A 24,233-nucleotide genomic window follows, 5' to 3' on the forward strand; every position below is an offset into this window, starting at 1 on the left:
TAGTTCAAAGTTTTTGAATGCCCAAAGAAAGGAATAGGACACTAGCACACAACTAAACAGTATTACATCATGACTGAATTACTAGAAAGCACCTGATGACCTTGTGTTTGATGGGAAGCTGACTCTCTAGCAATCCCAGACAAGACTTCTAACCAGAACAAGTCCAGGCCATTAGATACCTCATTCCCACTCTCCCATACACATTTATAATCTGAGGTCCACCAACTGGCCTCAATTTATCACTCTTGTTAAATATAAAGTAAGATAAGATCACCAAAAACATTGTCAGTATTTTATAAAGATCAATGCTATGAAATGTTTTTTAAAAAGATTGTTTTTAAAAAGTACCAAATGTGAAGGATTATGAGGCTTCCATTAATTCTACCTAAAGTTAAGGTTAATATAATCAGGCTAATTTTTAAAATATAGCTTGTTTTAAAGGACACTAAAATAATCAAAACTTGAAATATTGACATGATGTAAGTAAACAATGAAATTAAAACTGATTTCTCCTCAATGCAAAATTCTTACCTCATTTTCAAAGTTATATTCCTCATCATAAGTCAATTTTTTCATAACGGCCAACATGATTGCCTATAATTAAGAATAAAATACCTTTTGTCAGTCTTTTAATTTTATAAAATTAGAAGTTAAGCTATATTTAAAGGCAGTTTAAAAGAAGCAAAAATAAGTCAATTACCTCTACATTAGCTTTTTGCTGATCCGAGAGCACTGAAAGCTGTTAAAAAGTAAGCAATAATTTATTAGGTTTCCTAAAGTTATACTTACTCATCAGAATATTTTTCTAATAGATTAACATTTTTAAAAACATGCACACAACTTTTCTGGATGGGAGTTTGGCAGCTCCTTTCTGTACAGGGTGGGGCAAAAGTACATTTACAGTTGTTTGTATGGGAAATAATACAATAATTAATAAATAATAACCCAAGAATAAATTCTGTGTTCTGCATACTCACAACTGTAAACCTACTTTTGTCCCATCCTGTATTTAAAATGTACCTAAGATCTAGCAATTCCATTTCTAGTAAATAACTTGACATGCAGGCAAAGACATATAAATGAATTTGATTTCTAAAGATACTTATAATGTTTTCAGCAAAGAAGCAGGTTATAGGACAGTAAAGTATGATCTTGCCTTGTTTTTAACAAGGCAAAAAAAGGCCTAAGAATCCATTATGAGATACACAGATTACCAGTAGTGACCTGAACTTTCTTCATACCTTTCCTCGTTGCCAAAAATGTCTTAAAGTATGCATAGAGACGTGTTATATTTATACAAACAGAAGCTAAACTCAGTGTAGAAAAAAAATTATTTTAAGCTTGACTTGATTAAACTAATCCAATATAAATAAAATAAGAATGGTTCTCTCACCTAATGTTATAATGAGAAGTTACTAGTTCTTAAAAAGGCTACATGCTATAATATAGAGACTAATACCCTCTACATTTTAAGTTCTTATTAAAAGTAATTCTCTGGGGGAAAATTTTAATTGTATAAAAATTATTTATATTTAATTAATATAATAAACTATGTTTAACAACATATTTACTGTATTTAGAAATAAATACGATCCAAAAATAAAAAAAATAACCTAAACCTATCATTAATTCTGAAGCTGTTATTAGTGTTATGAATTTTAGAACTTGGAAATTTGTTTTCTGGCTAAAAGGTTTAAAAAAGAAAAGAAAAAGGAAATACATTAATATTTAACAGTAAATGTCATTAGGTGTTACAATTAGGGCTATTTTCATTTTCCTGTTATTTTCCAATTCTTTGTGACTCTTCTATATTATCTACTGTACAAAAAGTTAAAATAAAGACTCACTTGTTTCAAAATATGAAGATAATCATAACAAAATCCAATAATGTTAGACGAGATATCATCATCCTCATGAATTAGTAGCTGCAACATCAGCGCCACTTTTGTTTCAATAGCTTGTAGTGCCTCTTGAGCATTCTTGATATCCCCATTCTTAATTAATTTAGTCCAGCTAACTATCAATGACTGTCCCATTCCATTTACCAGTTTAGAAAATCTGGCAAGGAAGTCGACATCTTCTTCCTGAAAGGAATCAAGGCAGTCCTCAATTTAAAATCACACACCTAAGAGTAAGAGGAAAAACCCTAAGCTTTAGAATGAATCAAGTGTCAAGTATAGGATTCAATTTTAAACTAACATTAGACATTTAACAATTCTAAATTTTTGACTGGGAAATTTTTAGAATTTGAATTCTTCTACCATTATTATACACTATTACTCTTTAAAGCAACTTAAAAAAAAAAATACCCACAGCCTGGCCTGTGTGGCTCAGTGATTGAGCCTTGACCTATGAACCGGGAGGTCACAGTTTGATTCCCGGTCAGGGCATATGCCCAGGTTGTGGGCTAGATCCCTGACCATGCAGGAGGCAGCCAATCAATGACTCACTCTAATCATTGATGTTTCTATCTCTCTCTCCCTTTCCCTCTCCCTTCCTCTCTAAAATCAATAAAAACATATTTAAAAAATAAAAATAAAAAATACCTACAACCTGGGCATATGCTCTGACCGGGAATCGAATTGGCAACCTTTTAGTGCATGGGACGACACTCAACCAACTGAGCCACACCGGCCAGGGCTAAAGCAACTGTTTTTAACGATTATAGTACTGTAAACATTGCTGGCTTTATAAAAGCTTAAAAATAGGGACATATGGTTTTAGAATCTTCTCTCTAACTACTGAATTCAGTAAATATGCTTTAATAAAGTTAAAATATGTGTAACAACTTACAACAGTCCTTTCTGATACTATTTAATTTGAGCCTCAACTATTGCTGCAAAGAGATACTGCTATTACAATTACCTACCTAAGGTTATATCAGTAAAGAAACAGAACTCAAGTTTTTTTCATTAATTATCCTTATAATGTTCTCCTATAGGAATATATTTTTAACTTCATTATTTTAGGTCTTTTACCAGGGACTAAATAAAACAATTATTAGCAGTATAAGAAAACAATACTGTTCGTCAGCAAGGAAAACACTAGAGCTATGTTAATAACATATCAGCAATACAAAGATTTCTTAGTAATTTTTTATCACTATCATAGGTAAAATTAAAATTTTCCAATTATGTATCTAAATTACTAATTTGCCACACTCAAAGCTGTTGGAATTAAATTCTAACAACTCAAATAAGTAACCATTCAAAAGTATGATGAAAATTAACTATTATAACCAAGTCTAATTTTGGTCAAAATACACTGTCATGTAAATATAGTCTCTTGCTACAAGTATGGTTTGTGGACCAGTAGTATCAGTATCACCCAGGACTTTGTTAGAAATGAACAATCGAAGGTACCATCCCAGATTTTCAAGTTTAAGAACTGGTATAATCCATTGTCTAAAACAAATGCTACAGAAATATTATGGCTTTCGAGATGCCGTGTTTCATTATTATAATCTGAAGGGAAGTTTCCAACATAAAGAAAAAAAAGAAAGAAAAAGAAAGCATATTTAAATTACTACCTATCCTATATTAGTACCTATCCTGTAGAAAGTTTGTTCTAACAATTTAAAAAACTTTATATATAAATTTACTGACCTGGTCAATGATGAAAAACCCAGCAGACTGTAATACTTGACACAAAGATTCCACTAGTTTCATTTTATCAACCGGATCCATTCCTTTATTTACAATTTCAAATAAACAGTCACATGCTTCTTCCCGTAGAACTTCTATTGACATATGACCTAGCAGCATATTTATAAACCTGGCAATGGAATAAAATTGTTATGTTTTCAAACTGATGTATTTTGTAGGCTAATATGTTAAAAACTAGTGGCCCGGTGCACGAAATTTGTGCACATTAAAAGGGGATTAATTAGAGGAAATAATTTAATATTGCTATTTGCCCTTTCTCTATAATAGAAGTGTCAGAGATGAAAGAAAATTAGTAAAATGTATATGAAAACCTTCCTCCTGTCAGAGTCTGGGGCACACCACGGGACCCAGAGTCAAGTCCCCGCCCACCCACATGAGCCTCAAAATCACGTGAGACCCAGACCCGGCCGGCCCCTGCCCCATTGGGCTAGATCCAGACCTGGCCAGTTCCACCCTTGTCAAGCCCCACCGGGCAGGGGACATAGCCTCAGGTCCCCTGGCCCGGTGCCAGGACGGGGGGCATGACCTGAGGTCCCCCAGCTCAGACTGGAGCGGGGGGCATGCCTTGAGGTCCCCCATCAAGTCCTGCCAGGTGGGGGACATGGCCTGAGATCCCTTGTCAAGCCCCACTGGGTGGGGGGCATGGCCTGAGGTCCTCCATCAAGCCCCACCAGGCGGGGGGAGGGAGGGAGTGGCGCAGCCTCAGGTCCCCTGTCAAGCCCCACCGGCAGGGGGGTGCAGCCTCAGGTTCCCCGCCAAGCCCCGCTGGGCAGGGGACATGGCCTGAGTTCCCCCGACCCAGCACTGGGGGTGCACCTTGAGATCCCCCATCAAGCCCCGCTGGGTGGGGAGCATGGCCTGAGGCCCCCTGTCAAGCCCCGCCAGGCAGGGGGCACAGCCTCAGGTCCACTGGCCCAGTGCTGGGGCGGAGGATGTGGCCTGAGGTCCCCCGGCCTGGCGCTGGGTCGGGGGGAGCAGCCTGAAGTCCCCTAGCCCAGCACCAGGACGGGAAGCACACCTTGAGGTCCCCCATCAAGCCCAGCCAGGCGGGGGGCGTGGCCTCAGGTACCCTGGCCTGGCACCGGGGCGGGGGTTGTGGCCTGAGGTCCTCCGGCCTGGCGCTGGGGCAGGGGGCACGAGGCTTGAGATCCCTGTCAAGCCCTGCTGGGTGGGGGACGTGGCCTGAGGTTCCCCGGCCTGGTGCTGGGGTGGGGGGGCACGGCCTGAGTTCCCCTGTCAAGCCCCGCTGGGCAGGGAGTGCGGTCTGAGGTCCCTCGGCCTGGTGCCAGGGTGGGGGGCGCAGCCTGAAGTCCCCTGTCAAGCCCCACCTGGTGGGGGGAGCAGCCTGAGGTCCCCTGTCAAGCCCTATAGGAGCGGGGGAGGGCGTAACCTCAGGTCCCTGCTGATTGCTTGTTAAGGCTCCTTATGGGAACTTAGCTTCAGCTGTGGGTACAGCCAGCTTTGTGACAGAGTGGTGGTCAATTAGCATATTCCCTCTTTATTAGATAGGATAGACTTATACTTACCTATCATTGGCTATAAGGGATAAGTCTATCCAAGATACATAAGCCCCAACTACTTCAAGGCACTGACATGTCACTTCCGAATTAGTATACTGATAATTTTGCAGGATTTGGTACCATGATTCCACCAAGTTTGGAATGCACTGTTCCCTCATGGTATCCTTTATTAGAGTATTTCTACGAGCCTCCTAAAAACAAAACAAAACACCTTATACGCAATCAAAGCAGAGTACCTCGCAAAATAATGTTTGACATCTGAATAGTTGCACACAGTAATTACCTCACCCCTAAACTTCCAGACTTTCAACACATTTCCAATTTATCAGCTCTAAAATCATACCTGGTGATTCTTTCTATTTCCTCTTTCCATTCTATTCCTCAGTGCCAAACTTGATCTATTAAACATAAACTAAATAAGCATTTAGAAATCTTAAGTAATTAAGTATTGCTCAATATAATACAAACATGATGTTTAAGTTAAAGAGAATGGCAATAAATTAAATGCATGAAAATAACCTTTATAACTGTTTGACATACAATGAATTTAAAGTTATTATAAACACTTGAATTAAGCTATTTCTGTTGTGTCCTTTGTAAGGAGACAAAGCCCTGGATGGTAGCTCAGTTGGTTCGAGTGTCGTCTCAATACACCAAGGTTGTGGGTTTGATCCCCGGTGAGGGCACGTATAAAGAATGAACCAATGAATGCACAAATAAGTGGAACAACGAATCAATGTTTCTCCCTCTCTTTCTCTCTCCCTCCCCTCTTTCCCCGCTCTCTAAAATTAATCAATTAAAGAAAAAAAAGATTGTATTAGGTCACGAACTATAAAAGGCAATGGGCTATGTGACCGAGAATACAGAAGAACCCAGCATTGATTGATAAGTAATGCTTCTTCCTCAGTCAGTGACTACATAGCAGTAGTAAATATAGATCACATCCCTACAAATTCACAGGAGAAAGTGCTCACCTAGTTAAAAAAAAAAAAAATCTAAATATTCTAATTTCAATCTACATGGGGGAAACAAATTTAAGTTCTTTTGTAAAACAAAATTCAAAATGCTAAGTAAATCTATAATTATTCTTAAAAAACTGTCTCAAAAATAAGACTTATGCTCCTTTTATTATGTGCCCATTATCTCCTATAAAATATACATATTAAAAACTAAAAATTAGGCCCTGACTAGGAAGCTCAGTTGATTCAAGTGTGTCCAATATGCCAAGGTTGTGGATTTAATCACTAGTCAGGACACATATAAAAAGCAACCAAAGAATGCATAAATAAGTGGAATAATAAATTGATGTTGCTCTCTCTCTCTCTCAAATCAATAAAAAAAAAAAAAAAAAAAAAAAAAAACACAACAAAAAAACCCTAAAAATTAATGGGAAGTTACTTGCCTCTGATGTATGCACTACATCACGATCCACCAACTCAGAATCAATAGCCATGAGGATTCGGAGGTACAGATCTACTCCCCTTGGATTTAGGTCCACTACTGAGAGAATGTCAAAAAAAAACTTGGGCCATTTAGTGAGATATTCTGTAACAAAAAGCAAGGCGAAGACTTGGGCTGCTTTATTTCGTATAAAGGTCTTCTCTGGTTGAGGATTCAGCATCTGACAATCAGAGAAAAAGTCCGTGAAATTAAATGTAAATTGAAAAGTTTCAAACACTTGGTTTTCCTATTTATCATTAATAGGCAAAAAAACATATCAAACTTCAACATGGTCTAGATTAGCTGTGCAACAAATATGCTTAAAAATGACCAAAATATTTAAGCAACTGAGCAGATGGGGAATAATCAAATGAACAAAGGTGCTAATGGCTATTTCTTATTCTCACACTTTATTTTTTTCCATTCTCACACTTTTAGAGAAAAGTTTCAGGTGTAGAGTTTTACCAGTTCCTATTAATTTTCTGAAGGAAAAAATTCAATTGTTTTTCTTCTAGCTGCTTGCTCTTTACAGGAAAATAAAATTTCTAACTATACAACTGCTTTATATGTACATCAACCAAAATTAACAAATAAGAACATACTATAGCCGAAACCGGTTTGGCTCAGTGGATGGAGCGTCAGCCTGCGGACTGAAGGGTCCCAGGTTCGATTCCAGTCAAGGGCACGTACCTTGGTTGTGGGCACATCCCCAGTAGGAGGTGTGCAGGAGGCAGCTGATCGATGTTTCTAACTCTCTATCCCTCTCCCTTCCTCTCTGTAAAATATCAATAAAATATATTTAAAAAAAAAAAAAAAAAGAACATACTATAGCCCTGGCCAGTTTGGCTCAGTGGATAGAGCATCAGCCTGCGGACTGAAGGGTCCCGGGTTCGATTCCGTCAAGGGCATGTACCTTGGTTGTGGGCACATCCCCAGTGGGGAGTGTGTAGGAGGCAGCTGAATTGATGTTTCTCTCTCACTGATGTTTCTAACTCTCTATTCCTCTCCCTCTCCATTCCTCTCTGTAAAAAATCAATAAAATAGCCCTAGCCGGTTTGGCTCAGTGGATAGAGCATCAGCCTGCGGACTGAAGGGTCCCAGGTTCGATTCCTGCCAAGGGCACATGCTTGGGGTTGCGGGCTCAATCCCCAGTAGGGGGCATGCAGGAGGCAGCCAATCAATGATTCTCTTTCATCATTTGATGTTTCTATCTCTCTCTCCCGCTCACTTCCTCTCTAAAATCAATAAAATATATATATTTTTAAAAAATCAATAAAACATATTTTTTAAAAAAGAACATACTATAAATTAAGAACTTGATTGGTCATTTTGAAATGGGGTCTTTGTGAAGAGGTTGTCCAGGAGGACTCATTTTTGTGTTTTTTATTTTCATTTTTTATCATTAAAAAAAAAGCTTCAATTATAGTTGACATTCAGTTTTATTTAATTTCAGGTGTATGGCATAGTAGTTAGACACTTATGTAATTTACAAAGTGATCCCCCTTGATTAGTCTAGTACCCAATTGGCACCATACATAGTTATTACAATACTAGAGGCCCGGTGCACAAAATTCGTGCATGGGGGGGGGCGGGGGTGAGGTCTCCTCAGTCCAGCCTGCACCCTCTCCAACCCAGGACCCCTTGGGGGATGTCTGACTGCCGGTTTAGGCCTTATCCCAGGGATCAGGCCTAAACGGGCAGTCGGATAGCCCTCTCACAATCCTGGACTGCTGGCTCCTAATTACTCACCTGCCTGCCTGGCTGCCCCTAACTGCAACCCCCCCCCCCCCCCGCCCGCTGGCCTAGTCGCACCTCACTGCCCCCCCTGCCAGCCTGGTCGCCCCCAACTGCACCACCCCTGTTTGCCTGGTTGCCCCTAACTGCCCCCCCCACTGCCGGCCTAGTCGCCCCCCAACTGCCCCCCCTGCTGGCTTGGTTGCCCCCAACTGCCTCCCACCACTGGCCTGGTTGGCCTACGCAGCCTGCTTGTTCAGTCGTTTGGTCATCCTTCACTAACCCCCCTGCCGGCCTGGTCATAGGCAGCCATCTTGTGAGGGCGTTAGGATGAATTTGCATATACCTCTTTATTATATAGGAGGATTGACTATATTCCGTATGCTGCACTTTACTTCCCCTTAGGAGGGGGTTCACCTTTAAGAGTGAACAGAAAAGCTGCTTTTGTCAAGTAGTAAAAAAAATAAAATAAAATAAATTACATTTTAAAACCAAAGTTTCCACAATGTGTCATGGAAAGCATGATAGTTTCAGTTATTGATACAATTTAAAATTATTGCTAAGCTTTTATCTACCCATAATCTTCAAAACCAATATTTTCTAAGAAAGCTACAAGATGAAATGGAGGGTAAATGATCCACATTTTTGACATAAAGTTGCAAATGCTTGCAAAAATAAAAATTTAAATATCTGGCAATTTGATATACTAAATGAAATTACGATTTTACCTGAGCTTGAAGCCAAGATATGAGCGTCTCCCTAATTAGTTGCTGCTGAACAGTTGTTAGTTCTGAATATCTGTTCAAAATAGAGAAGAAAAATAATAATGGCTATATTTGGTGTCTGCAGTTTTAAAAAATAAGGACCTCTTACATATTTGAAAAGGAAAAATTTGTATAGCACTCAATTATCTGAAGTTCTCTAAAATAAATTGATAATGCCTCTCTCATCACTTGCTTTAAGGAAAATAATAGATGTGCGAGTGGCAGCTGGAGTATCAATACTGATATCCGTTTAATTTGTGGTTAGGTTCACATAGAAAAAATGGCAGCTACACAATTTTTTCAAATGGAAATAAGTCCATCTTCTGAGATCTTGTGGTTTACACAATAAATCAATAGACAAACGAAGGGTCCTCTGAGCTATGATTCATTGTTTTCACTTAATCAAAGCAGGGTTCTGAATACAAGTGCCCATGCTGCCACTCAACTCTAACAGAGAGCTGCCATGTAGGAAACAGGCTGGGTGTTGCTACGTCTTCTGATATTTTCAGAGAAACTGGAAATCTATTTTGTTTTCCCTATAAAATGTTGGATATTTATATGTAACCAACAAATTCAGTATTATTAAAACTCTTTGGGACAAATCAAAATACAGCTATAAACTGGATGTCACATACACTGTTAAATTACAACCTGTATTATGGTTTCCTAAAAAGGGAAAAACTAATTTTAAAAAATGGCCTCTCCCCATAAACTTCAGTCAAGCAGTGAGAAAAAGACTTACTTATATTTAACTTGATGTTCTAAAACTTGAAAGCAGAAAAACTTGATGTGATCATCACTAGAAAAAAAAAAAAAGAAAATAAGCAGAATATGAATTGGGGAAAACAAATCAATGATAAAATATGAATGAATAAAATAGTTTACAAGTTTCTCAAAATAGACCTTTGGCTTGCTTTCTACTTATTGATCTCATTTATTACATTCTTATCTATATGTTTAAAATGCTAAGAGAATTTTAATATTCGACATTTCCACCAAATCTGGCAAGTAGAAAAACCAAACAAATTAAGATACACCTTAAGTATAGTACTTTGCAAATAGAAGACACACACCCTAAATTCTAGATGTTAGGATTCCTGGAACAACTCCTAAAGGCTAGGTGTTAAAATGACAAATGGTAGAACTGCCAGAGACTGAGTTAAATCAGAGTTGTTTATCAAAGTCATACTTAAAATTCAACCCTAGACAGTTCTATTGCAGCCAAATCCAAAACAACCGGTATCACCTGACTGGCAGTCTAGCCTCAAACGTCATACAGAAAACCAAGGTACAAATATATTGCCCTTACAAAAGGAGAGCAAAAATCAGTATCCACCAATGATTGACTTTCACTTGTCTCTCTAGGGGTGAGCCAGAGTTGCAGTGAGCTAGCTACAAACTTTGACAAAGTCCCTTTAGTGAAGAACAATCTATTCATCCAAGATAGTTAGTTTGAGCCAGGATTAGTCATAGGACAAATTTTTCCTATATAAAGCTAACTGGTCACTACAAGAATGGAGATGTTATCTTCATTTAGACAACATGAATTAATCAAATAAATGAAACAATCTTTTTTTTTTTTTTTTTAAATCCTTACCCGAGAATATGTTTTCATTGACTTTGAGAGAGATGAGGGAGGGAGGAAGAGAAACATCAATGTGAGAAACATCAATTGATTGCCTCCCATTATCGCCCCAACCAGGGATCAAACTGGCACCTTTTGGTTGTACGGGACGATGCTCCAACCAACTTAGCCACCTGGCCAGGGATGAAACAATCTTTTAAGAGTTTTTTAAAGTTAGGTTTATTTAGCACCTCTTCTAACACCTTAGGGTTTTTTTTTTTTTTTTTAAATATTTTCTTTATTGATTTCAGAGAGGAAGGGAGAAGGAGAGAGAGATAGAAAACATCAATGATGAGAGGCAATCATTGACTGGCTGCATCCTGCACACCCCCTATGGGGGATCGAGCCCGCAACCCGGTATGTGCCCCTGGCTGGAATCGAACCTGGGACCCCTCAGTCCGCAGGCTGACGCTCTATCCACTGAGCTAAGCCAGCCAGGGCAACACCTTAGGGTTTTTATCCTTATCATGGATGACATTGAAGCCTTAAACTAAGTATACAAGACTTAAATTTTCCATTCAAAAAGTAAACTATAAGAAGCTTTTAATTAAGAGCTGGTCCTTATTTACTCTAAGACATATATATGTTCTCAAAACCAACTTTTTCAATAAACTGGAACACTTGGTTTTGTCCTTAAAAATGTAGTAACTAGCCCTAACCGGTTTGGCTCAGTGGATAGAGCATTGGCCTGCGGACTGGAAGGTCCCGGGTTCAATTCCGGTCAAGGGCATGTACCTGGGTTGCGGGCACATCCCCAGTGGGAGGTGTGCAGGAGGCAGCTGATTGATGTTTCTCTCTCATCGATGTTTCTAACTCTCTATCCCTCTCCCTTCCTCTCTGTAAAAAATCAATAAAATATATTTTTAAAAAAATAGTATCAATTAAAATATTTTTTAAAAAAAATAAAGAAAAAAAAATGTAGTAACTAATACCCACAGCATGCGGAGAACTCCGCTAGGAGTCATCACCAGCCTCCAGGAACTTCTACTCACAGAATCGAGTTGTTTGCTTAGAGCGGGAAGGTTGTTTCCCCTTTCCCCCCAAGTCTCACTATGCCAGCTGCACCTATTTTGTAATTAAGTAATTTAATGAACTATTATATAAACTAATGAGCATGATGAGAGTTCTTATTTTGGTAAAAAATCAAGTTGAATGTTTTCAAAAGAGTTCATAGGAAGTCATATTGCAGGGGGAAATCCTTGTATACATGTAATGTGGGTTAGATAACCACAAGACTTGGAGAGAAGGGGACAAATAACTAAAAAGTTTAGGAACCTACATTCATTATTCCTCAATGTAAGCAGTGGTCGGCAAACTCATTAGTCAACAGAGCCAAATATCAACAGTACAACGATTGAAATTTCTTTTGAGAGCCAAATTTTTTAAACTTAAACTTCTTCTAACGCCACTTCTTCAAAATAGAGTTGCCCAGGCCATGGTATTTTGTGGAAGAGCCATACTCAAAGGGCCAAAGAGCTGCATGTGGCTCGCAAGCCTCGGTTTGCCGACCACTGATGTAGAGGATGGATTATGGGTATGATCAACGTGCCCAGGTTTCGGGTTTGATCCCCAGTGGGGGCCATATAGGAGGCAGCCAATTGATAACTTCCTCTCTTATTGATGTTTCTATCTCTCTATCCCTCTCCCTTCCTCTCTCTAAACATCAATAAAAATATATTTTAAAAAATAAAAATAATTGGAATAGAGAGATTAGCATGGTCCCTGCATAATGATGACACACAAATTCGTGAAGAGTTCCATATTTTAAATAAAGATTGGTAATTGAATGCTTATATACTTTAAATTAAAATTAAAAAATTAAGATTATAATTTGATTACCTCCTTTACCAACTCTTTAGAAAACCAACTATCACTCACATCATAAGAAAATAAGGAAGTTTTGCCCTAGCCAGTTGGCTTAGTGGATAGAGCATCAGTCTACGAACTGAAGGGTCCCAGGTTCGATTTTGGCCAAGGGAACATGCCCAGGTTACAGGCTCGATCCCCAGTAGGGGGTGTGCAGGAGGCAGCCAATCAATGATTCTCTCTCATCACTGATGTTTCTCTCTCTCTTCCTCTCACTTCCTCTCTAAAATCAATAAAATATATTTAAAAAAAAAAAGATAATAAGGAAGTTTTAATGTACTACATTCTAGTCCAGATATGCTGTCAGGTGCACAGCATGAGGCAAAGGACAGTTCTACTGAAAAGTCAATCCTGGAAGAGCCAAATTATTAGTTTACTATTTTTCTCATTTCTACACTAAATGATTTCCCAAAACACAGGTCATAAAATGTTTTTATGAAAACATTCTCCAAACACAGGTAAATTTGAGTCCTGTCAAGTTCACAGAAATTTAAATTATAAGAGTCATGCAAATTTTGTTTTAATTACCTGTATGTCCTCTGGGCTAGAGCTTCTGCACACACCTGCCAGGCATCTGGGGAGATCTTTAACTGCTCAAAATAGGCCAGGGCCTGTAAGACAAAAAGCAAAAATGCATTTGTAATGTCAATCTCAATGCCCTGTCAACACTATACAAATATTCTGTGAATCACAAACCAGTAATAAATCAGTGAATATAAAGAAAAGTAGCTGAAACTTTGCATTGGGGCTTCTGAATATGTGCCACTTAATGATTTTAGAGAAAAGATTAAATAGAAAACAAATCCATCAGTTAGAATGTTGAACTTGTTTCCTCACAGCAAAGGAAACAACACAAAAAAGTCCTTCAGACCTCAGTGGATTATTAGGAGGCTCAAGAGAGAAAACATACAAGTACTCATCAAAAGCAAGTAAAAATGATATATAAAGGGTGTTTTCCTATCTCATAGCAACTATGCTATTAAAGAGATGATTATAAAAGATAAAACATACTGTATGCCATTTGGTTTAATTAAAGAGACTATTTCAATTCAACTATATCATGTAAGTTCCCTAAAATGTGAGATTAAAATCAGAGTATAACTGCATGATATGAATTTTGAGAAAGTACTCAAATAATTGAAAAGGTCAAAGCTTTAGGAAATAGCTACATCATTTCTCATCCCTCTATTCATGCATTCAGGGCCTTGTTCTAAGAGCAAGTGTACTTTAGAATGAATATAGCACTAAGTCCATGTGCTCTCTACCCCACTGTTGGGAAAATGGGGAGTGACTTCTGCCACTCTTCCATGCTGTAAATGGCATCAATGACAGATGCAGGTTTCACATATGACAATGGACCAATAGTAATCTCAGCAACTTATGAAAAGTATCTCAAACAGCCAAAAATGTACACATACACTAGAAACATTGCTAGATGATTTTTTTAACATGTTAAACACCCAGCCTGTTTTATCTTCTGGACGGAAAGTATAGTGTCAGTCACTGGTGAATGACTGGGCACTTAACGTGTTAAAAAATAGTATAATTTTGGAGAGAAAGGGAGAGGGAGAGAGAGAAATATGGACGTGAGAGTGCAGCATAGATCTGCTGCCTCCTGCATGATCCCCGGTGGTAAAGCTCACAAACCAGTCAAGTGCCCTGCCTGGGAATCTAGCTGGCAACCTTTTGGTGCATAGGACAATGCCCAACTAACTGGGCCACATTGGCCAGGGCCAGTGCTAGATGATTTTAAAGTAATTAGATACTGATACAATCCTTGAAATGAATTAGGAGGAATATTAAGCTTTAGCGAAACCTAATTTTGATTAGTCAATATTTTTATTAAATTTATTGGGGTGACACCGGTTAATAAAATTTTATCAGTTTCAAGTATATAATTATATAATACATCATCTTGACTAGTCAATATTTTAAAAAAAAGTGTTTGTGCCCCATTAGTCTTAAAAATAATTTTATCAGTCAATAGAAATTTAAAAAATGAAACAATAAAAATATCAGAGTGCACTGCGCTTAGCAAGAGTAACTACTATTTTGTGTAACTTGTTTTAGTTATAAATGTTTATATGTATTTATTTACATACATTTTTTGTATCTACATTTATACTGGGTCAAGATGTAAAATTATTTTTTCCTTTGAATTAGAGGTTTTTTAAAAAAAAAAAAAAAGCAAAAAAACCCTGCTTTTTTAGGTGATAGTCTCCTGTATTATGTAACCGCATGAATGAGGGAATGCATTTTCATTTGTGGTCTCAATGGCTGCTCCCTCTGACAGAGAACCAAGGTAATGAAGGTGAGTAGATGAAGATCACCAAATACTATCTAAAGTATAAATAATATCTTTAGGAACTAAGAATATAGGAATCCAAGCAGCTGCAAAAGAATCTAGCTCAGCTGTCGTCTAACAATATTTCATAAAATCTAGGGTTTCCTTTACAAATATCTCAAAGGCCAGGGTAGGTGATAAGGTGGAAGTTAATCATGTAAGTTGCATTACCACTTATGAAAAAAAGGAGGGTGGGGAATTCAGCTGCTAGAATTGTTACTGACATACCACTCTTGAAATAACAGCAAGTTTTAAGCCAAAGAAAGGTATTTTATTCAAACATTAAAAAGTGAGTCAATAACTAGAAAGTTTTCAGTTTTAAACTAGTCTTTGCACTCTAAATCCCTGTTAATAGCATTAAAAATTTTTTTTCTGGCAATGACGAACAAGTCAAAGCTTTTATCATGTTGTTCTTCTATCTTATACCTTCCTTCTGAGGGCCTATTGTTTCTAAGTGCCAACAGAGATAAATCAGCTCCTTTTTTGCCCATGTAGAAAACAGAGAACTAGAACTGAGAATGTGGATTGGCAGTCATTTCCTTACCACCAAGCTGAATTAGGTCCCCACTACTGAACTCTAACATCAGGACTATCAGAACTCATTTTTCCTTAAGACTCCTCCTTTTCCACCCTAACTGTTACTCAGGCTGGCTGAATGTGATAACAAATGAAGCCTAGACCACATATGCCTGTGATTGATTGACAGAACCCATTTTTATTGATGAAAAGCGTAACTTCTGTATATTAAAAACCCTAACCATTTCTTGGTTTTACTTTTTTGAAAAAAAAATCATGGCATTTTTAAAAAAATGTTTTTTAAAAAACATCCGAGCCGAAACCGGTTTGGCTCAGTGGATAGAGCGTCAGCCTGCGGACTGAAGGGTCCCGGGTTCGATTCCGGTCAAGGGCATGTACCTTGGTTGCGGGCACATCCCCAGTGGGAGGTGTGCAGGAGGCAACTGATCGATGTTTCTCTCTCATCGATGTTTCTACCTCTCTATCCCTCTCCCTTCCTCTCTGTAAAAAATCAATAAAATATATTAAAAAAAAAAAAACATCCGAGAGAGGAAGGGAGAAGGATAGAGAGAAATATCAACGATGAATCACTGATTTGCTGCCTCCTGCACACCTCCCACTGGGGATGGAGCCCACAACCCAGGTATGTGCCCTGACGGAATCAAACCGTGACCTCTTGCATCATGGGTGGATGCTCAACCACTGAGCCATACCAACTGGGTAATCATGGCACTTTTTAAAAAATCTGTCAGATGGTGGAATTTAATAAAAAAAAAAAAAACACAAAAAATTTCAAAAAGGAACCTAAACGAACAACACAGAAGGCTAATAACTAAACACTTAAGGCTTTTATTACAATAACCATGCACTATCAAGCCAGAACCAGGTAAAGATCCAGGATACTTCAACTATGTGACTAAGGGTTTAAAGATGGGCAGCTTAAACTCCGATGAAGACAAATATTTGTCTGCATAAACAAGACATAGACTTTAAATGTCTTTTGATGTCCTAACCAGTTGGATATCTTGTAACTAGCTATTTAAATCTCAATTCCTGTTATTTCCCTCTAGCTATAGGGCTGGTCACTTAACAGCAGAGGCATCACAGGCACTACGTTAGAAAGTACTTGAAATTTTTTTTTACTACTTAAGAAAATTTCTGCTTAGCCCTGGCCAGTGTGGCTCAGTTGGTTGAGTGCTGCTTCCTGTACGGAGAGGTTTGTTTGATTGCTGGTCAGGGCACAAGCCCCGGTTGCAGGCTCCATCCCCACTAGGTGGGTGCGCAGGAGGCAGCCCACTGATGTTTGTTTCATTGATGTCTCTCTCTCTTCTTCTCCCTTCCTCTCTCTCTAAGTTCAAAAAAAATTTGTATTTTAAATTAAAAAATTTATGCTTAAAAGCACAACTAAAAGTGCTAACATTTAGTGAGATGATTAACCTCATTTAAAATTATAAAAGACTAGAGGCCCGGTACATGAAAATTTATGCACTGGAGGAGGGGTCCCTCAGCCCGGCCTGCCCCTCTCACAGTACAGGGGCCCTCAGGGACGGGAGGCAAACCAGCGATCAGGGGAAGGTGACTCCCCATCACACCTCTGCTGCTGCCACTGCCAGCAGCGCAAGCCTCGGGCGGCCCTGGTTACCTGAGACTCAGGCGGCCCTGGGCGGCTGGGCGGCTGCCATCCGAGGTGTGCCTTGGGTGTCGGCTGGGCAGCCACCATACGGCTGGGCAGCCACCATACGAGGCTTGCCTGCGCCTTGGGCCCGCCCTAGTCGGCGGGGCAGCCACCATCCGAGGCTTGCCTGTGCCTCGGGCTGGCCCTGGGCGGCTGGGGGGCTGAGGGGCTGAGGGGACTGGGCGCCGCCATGCCATCTTGTAGCTGTGGGTGCCGCCATCTTTGAGGGCGTGACAGTCAATTAGCATATTCCCTCTTTATTAGATAGGATATCCTTTCCTATGAGAAGTAGAATGAAGAAAGAAAATGCCTCTCCTTCCACTTATCCTAGACTTCAAACTGCCCACATCTTTAAATATTTAATTATAGGCTTGTTCTTTAGATGTTTCTTTTATCATCTAATTATAGTCATAATTATAGGTGTAGACTACATTATGTTTCATTGTTAATGTTAACCCAAATATCTGAGCATTATTTAATATTGGATTCCTTGTCATATGATCACTTTAAGCTAGGACATGGCATATCATAACTGCTCATTTACATGTCTGCCTGGACTAAATAACAAGGATGTTAAATATTACTAATGCAAGTGTTAAACAACTTGTGTAGACCGAGCCATGCACTGGGAAAATAAAATATGCATGTCTGCTACTATGGAAAGTCCCTTAACCAATCCTTTGTATTACAATTGTAAAATAATTATCAATGATTAGCAATGTGACGTAAACACCTACCTTGAATCCCATGCGATTTTAACACTTGTTGAGCCAGCTTAACAGAAAATAAATCACAACCCTCAGTGTTTCTGTATTCAGAATATATTCAGATACCTCAAATTATATTATCTCTCTTCATTTCTACCCAAATTAAACCTGTATCATCAGATGTATTTTATATTCAAGTCCTCTAATGCAAACCTGTGGTAACATGGTTTAAAAAAATTAAGCAAACTTAACTTACCCTTTGTCTGAAGTCTGAATCAGCATTTGGATTTAGCCCTAAAAGAGCCTGTTCATCCATCCCTGCTGCTATACTTGGAGTTTTCTGATTACAACAGACGTGCCCTCTAATCCCACAGAAGAATCCACAAACATCTGGACACACACACAAAAAAGTGGAAAGAAAACAATACTTGATAAAAATAGATGCTTATCCAGAATATTATAACAAGTGAGTAACATTATGCAGACACTTAAGTGTTTTAAAAAAGCTTCTTTTGAAATTATCCAAATTACAACTAAAAGAGCCTAGAGTCTCAGAAAAATGAGCCTGCTAAATATTCCACAAATGTATAATTTCTAAAAATCCGAAGTACGCCATTAAGGTTCTCAAGTTTTCTCTCTTTCAAGATCATCAATAAAGTATAGAAAAGAATTCTTTTCTACTTGAAATAGTAGAAGCATCTAATTTATGAAATGTTATGTACTATCTTCAGTACATACTTAAAAATGCAATTGTGCAACTATATGAAAAAAGTGACAAATCCAGATTATGCTAATTTTAATAATTTGCCTACTTCCCTTTATCAATATCACAAGCTTAAAAAAAAATTAGAATGCCTGGCTAAGTAGTGACCTCAGAGTTCAATACCCTTATTGGAGTGTCTACAAGTACTTCAAGAGAAGTCAAATGTAAAGAGAAGAGACAGGAGTGAAAACCTGGCAATTTAGCTTTTGAACAATGGCCGACCTGCCTTTTACAGATCACTGCTCTTCCCAGTCAATTTTAGAAATGTATTTCAAAAAGTGTTTTTTAATAGCTATAAAAATTGACAAATAATACTATCCTAAAAATATTTTAAGTCTCCAGAAAGTAATGACTTTTTCATAAAATAGTGTCTTAACATTCTCAAATAAGGAAATGATAAACCCCAAAAGACTTGGTTTTTGATAGAATATTTGAGGAAATAAGAAACAAACTTGAAATAATGTGAAAATCACATTTATTCTCTCAAGACCTATGAGATAGGTAGACCAGGCCTTGCTACTCCCAATAAAAGGCTTTTTTTGGGGTTTGGTTTAATTATCATAACAAAAGAAGATCAGAGCCTAAAGGGGCAAGAGAATAAGCAGCCTCTAAGGAATGGTGAGGCCAGGATCAGATCCAGGTCAGAGGACCCCCTACTATTCTGTTTTCCCCTGGGCCTGCCGGTATCCAATGACAAATATGTGCTGAGAGTCTTGAAGAAGAAAGCCTGGGCCCCTCTCTTAAGGTTACTATCATACTGACAGCAAGGCAGTGCAGCTTCCCACTGCCCTCAGGATCAAGATCCAAACACTTGTGAATGACTCCTCACCAACTGGCACCCTAACCCCAAAGGCCAGTGATATTCTGCCTTTCATCTTTGCACACGCTGCTCTTTTCTTGTTACTTGGTTAATCCCTACCTGTCCTTCAGAATTCAGCTTAGAAGTCACGTCTTCAAGGGGTGTTTGATCCCTATTGTCTAACTCTCCCAAACTGGATTAACTGCCCCTCCTAAGTGCTGATTGTCAATGCTTGCTTACCGGCTTTCTCATTAGCCTTAAAGGGCTGTCTTTTGTATTTGGAAAAACCTGGATTTGTATTCCAATCTTGTCATTTTCAAAATGGGGCCAAGTGAACAGCTAGCAAACCCGAGAGAGCCCTTTCTACAAAATAGGAAAAAGTGCATCTCCTCATAGAATTGTGAAGACTTCAATGAGGTAAAGCATGCAGGGGCCTTCAATAGGTTATTTACAATTCAGAGCTAGGCACATGGGGTATGGGAACTGCTTGGAAAATTCTAGATTTATCATATCATACTAGTAAGCTGGCATTTTGAACAGATGGGAAAACACGAAGGCAGTGGTTCCCCTCCATCCACCTTTCACTACCACCCCTCCCGCCAAAAAGGACAAGATTTGATAATTCCCCTGAAAAATGCATACACAGATATCAAAGATAAGCCGAGTTTCTAGAAATCACAACTTCAGAAGTCTATAAAAGATTCCTTGAAAAAAAAAAAAGATTCCTTGAATTTGGCATAGCTTTAGGGAAAACTGCTCAAGCTAATCAAGTCACTTTGAATTTACCAAGGGAAGAAGCAAGTGGTCCTAAGATAAAACATGGCCAATAAAACTACCTAAGGAAACTTAAAACTTGTTACAGTTGTCAGTACAGAAAGAATACTTCATAGAGATGGCACTTGGATAATAATCAATGTGCAAGGAAACATGGTAAACTATCTATTGTGTGCAAACACCCGAAAAGTTACCACCTGTGCGAAAAGGTGACAATTTCCCCCATAAGACGTTGTGCACGAACACATGTTCTAACATGGCACAGTCTTGCGCGTTTAAACATTTGTTACAATCCGCTAAGCACTTCAATTACGCATCTACCAAATGTTCTGGAGAAAGGTAAGCAACATAGTTAAAATAATAAGCCCTAACTTTTCCTGGGTAGCCATTAAATCAAGAATCAAACCATTATGAAAAAATTTCTCCACGCCTACTGAAGACTGCTCAAATACCAACACCCTGAATCTTTCTAGCTCTGACACCACTCTGACATGTCGCTTTAATAAAACGTAACTTCCACCCCCAGTAAAAACTAATTAGCACTTCAAAAAGTGCTCCTTTTTTTTTTTTTTTTTTCCCCTTCTGGTTACAGGAAATATCTCTCCTGCAGAATTGTGAGGAAGGGACGGGAAGAAATGGCGTGTTCCTGCTGGCAAATTATTACACAAAAATAACACTTCTCTCTTTTTTTGTCCTGGGGGGGGGGCAATCAAGTTTTAAGTCCTCTTCAGGTGAGACACGCTGCAACTATTACAAATGGGCTTGGTCACTTTTATTAAATTGGGGGCCTCTGGAGATTCCGACCCTCCTTGGCTGGCCTTGTCCCCATCTTTCCCCCGGATTTTCCCCTAAGGAAGCCTCGTGGCAATTCGGGTGATGAAACACCCGGCAACCCGCAGCCACGCACTCGGGACACGCTCCGCGGCGGCCACAGCTAGTACCACCCCCACCCAGTCCGCCAGCCTCCGGGCGCACCGCCATGGAGGGGCCCGGCCCGCACCCCTCCCCAGCTGAGGGTCCCCGGGCCAGTCCTCCCAGCCAACTTCCACGCAGCCTCGCGCGGACCGAGCGGGGTCCCAGCCCCTCCTGCCAGTCCCTCCGCCCCGAGCCCAAGTCACCTTCCCTATCACTCCATCCCGCTTCCCCGCCGGTACTCCCGAGGGCCGGTGAGCGAAACGGAGCGGTGCCGCACGCAGGGAGCGGAGGGAGCGGCCCGCGTCTCCGCCGTCGTTCTCCGCCACGGCCGCAGCGCTAACGCCGGAGACGGGGATGGCCGGGGCCAAGCGCCTCTCGCCGCTCCGCGTCCGCTGTTGCCTTCTCTAGCGTGGCCCCGGGCCGGCTAGGTAGCAAAAGCAGGCGGGCGGGGCCGGTGGCCCAGGAAGGGAAAGAATGCGAGGGCCTGGCTAACGCCGCCGCCCCCGCTGAGTCAGCGCGAAGCGCGTACCCCGCGTTCGTGCCGCGCGGGCCAGAGACAGCAGCCTCATGGAAGGCGGACCGCAGCCCGCGGGCCGGGGCCGGGAACCTACAACTCCCAGCATGCACCGTGCACGCGGCGCTTCCGGGCGGCGAGGCGCACACGCGCTCCTGGGCGCTGGCCTGGAGGCGTGGTCGCGTGAGCCTGTGGTGCACGCCGGGATGAGGCATATGGCCTGAAACCTACCCGGGGTGCGGACTCCCGTTCTTTCTGCTCCAGTTCAAACCCCGAGTGGAGTTCGCTCAGCGCGTGATATAGGCGACTTCGTCAGATAGTTGGTAGATAGATGATCAGATTATCGAGATTCGGATGACGTGGTGCAAACCACGTGTGAGTCAGTTTTTAATTGCTCTTTTGTCGTCCCACATGTTACTCCGATGAGCAGTGAAAATTTTAAATTTCACTTGAAACATATTTGTCATTCATGAAAAAGAGCATTCTTAGGAAGTCCTACTCTTAGGTTCCTTCTATGGTACTGTTTCTTAGCTTATTCATTCACCGATTTATTAATGATGCATCGAGGCAGTAGAGGCTCAAGCTGCACAGATGTGAATCCTAGGGCCCTCTTCACTAGTTGTTGACCTTAGTTTCAGGCACATTACATAACCTGTACCTCAGTTTAGTAATCTGTAAAATGAGGGTGATTCAAGTACTGACCTCGGGGTTTTTGTGAGGACTGAGGTAATACAACCTCACACAATAAATGTGTTTGCCACGCAATAAATGCTTGATATTTAGGTTTCATTGTTGACTATTCAATAAGTGCTGAATATAGACTAGGTTGCAGTCATTGAGACTACAGTAAAGAACAAACAAAACTTGGGAAGGGGGAATGGGAAAAGAAGTAGAATAAAGTTACTGTAGCAATTGAACAGCTACATTTTAGTGACACTGCCCCAGACATTTGATATATAAAGTATCTTGAATAGCTTTTGCATCAGTTTATAATTTTCTTTCTCAGAATGTCAGGCTAGGATTCCTGTCCCTATTTCAGTGTATCCTCAGAGTCTAGTACAGTGCCAGCCTGTAATTATAATTCAATAAGTGAATACTTGCATAGATTCTTATGTTAGCTATGTAGGTCAACTATGGACTATGGAGGCCCAATACTGAGTGGCTCTGAAGTCTTGAATGCGGTCAATATATTGCACCGCCTTATCCTGTCAAATAAGTATTTTATTTGCACTTTTCACTTGTAAATTCATATTTAACATACTTCACATATTACATGTCCTGACACACCAACAGCTTATCTGCAATTTATCTAGTAACATTGAACCTAAGGTTGGTTATAAAAATGTCTTTCAATTTCATAAACTCACATGATTACAGAAAAATAAGGAAGCACTTGAAATCCAACTGAAGAGGACCTGAAAGGGATATTAAATTTGACCATTCCATATTCTGGTTACCTGGTCCATGAAGGGCAGTTTCTAATCTCAGACTAATATAAAATGCCAGGTATTAAAATGTTGACAACACTGTCATTATTTTAACTTAAAGCATATTTTTATGTATGAATTGTCAAAATTTTTGAGCATTAAGTGCCAGAAGCAGTTCTAAGTGTTCAGACATTAATCCTCATAACAACTCTATAAGGTCGGTACTATCATTATCTCCATTTTATAGATGAAGAAATTGAAGTGCATAAAAGTTAGGTAGCAGAGCTGGGATTTGATAAAGACTAACTGCAACTTTAAGCAAACATAATCAGTGGGAAGGATCTATGGAAGGAACTGGGGCTTGTGGAAGTTCTCACACTCTATGGAATGGTTAGAACCCTACAGGAAGAACTCTGTGTTTATAATAAAGTTCTATGGTTCTAACTTCCCCTTGGCAAACAGGTCAGAGTATGCATGTGGCTTGCTATGACTGCATGCACTCGGGTGCAACCCTTTCTTCCCTCCCACCCTAATAAATCCTTTTTGGTGACAAAACACCTAGTCAATATTATTTTTCAGTCGACAGATTCAAACCCATAGTCTCACTCTAGAATCTGTGCTCCTAACCTCTGTCTCTCATATGAAGGTCCATTGACAATAATGACATCGTAGAATTATAGTACTAAATCAGTTCTTCTTCCTATAACAATAAAACTGTGTTCACCCAGCAGGTGTGGCTCGGCTCAATGGTTGAATATCAACCCACAAACCAGGAGGTCACAGTTTGATTCCCGGTCGGAACACACGCCTGGGTTGCAGGCTCAATCCTCAGTAGGGGTATACAGGAGGCAGCCTATTGATGTTTCTATCTCTCCCTCTCCCCTACCCTCTCTGAAATCAATAAAAACGTATTTTTTTTAAAAAAAGAAAACAACAACAATAAAACTTTGTTCTTGTTCTGTGTCTTCCTTTCTTTGAGTTGCCAGAGTACTTGAAATTATTTTGATAGACTAGAGGCCGGGTGCATGAGATTCATGCATGGGTAGGGACCCTAGGCCTGGCGGATGATCAAGGCTGATTGGGGCCTTCCTTCCCTATCTATCTATTGGCTGCTGGCTGCAGGCTGGTCGGGGCCTTCCTTCGTTCTGGGCCACCCCCCGGTGGTCAGCGGATGTCATAGCAAGCG

At 40.0% G+C, this 24,233-nt stretch overlaps 1 protein-coding gene across 3 annotated transcripts in view; it reads right to left on the reverse strand.

The window, feature by feature from the left end:
* Window positions 1-21,742, reverse strand: part of XPOT (exportin for tRNA) — a 43,603-nt gene extending 21,861 nt beyond the window's left edge. For 2 of the 3 annotated variants that reach the window (XM_080661742.1, XM_080661741.1), the window contains exons 1-11: window positions 21,636-21,701; window positions 18,112-18,245; window positions 13,142-13,224; window positions 9,866-9,922; window positions 9,088-9,157; window positions 6,588-6,806; window positions 5,192-5,376; window positions 3,606-3,774; window positions 1,848-2,084; window positions 701-739; window positions 532-594 (exon numbers count right to left, since the gene is read on the reverse strand). In XM_080661742.1, the coding sequence (XP_080517868.1) occupies window positions 532-594; window positions 701-739; window positions 1,848-2,084; window positions 3,606-3,774; window positions 5,192-5,376; window positions 6,588-6,806; window positions 9,088-9,157; window positions 9,866-9,922; window positions 13,142-13,224; window positions 18,112-18,245; window positions 21,636-21,675 (1,296 nt within the window). In that variant the 5' untranslated portion in view covers window positions 21,676-21,701. Of the gene's footprint in view, window positions 1-531; window positions 595-700; window positions 740-1,847; window positions 2,085-3,605; window positions 3,775-5,191; window positions 5,377-6,587; window positions 6,807-9,087; window positions 9,158-9,865; window positions 9,923-13,141; window positions 13,225-18,111; window positions 18,246-21,309 lie in introns of all 3 variants that reach the window. The other variant, XM_080661743.1, reaches the window with a different exon arrangement.
* Window positions 21,743-24,233: the final 2,491 nt, after the last annotated feature.

This window comes from Plecotus auritus (genome assembly GCF_963455305.1).
Source record: "Plecotus auritus genome assembly, chromosome: 3".
Lineage (NCBI taxonomy): Eukaryota > Metazoa > Chordata > Mammalia > Chiroptera > Vespertilionidae > Plecotus > Plecotus auritus.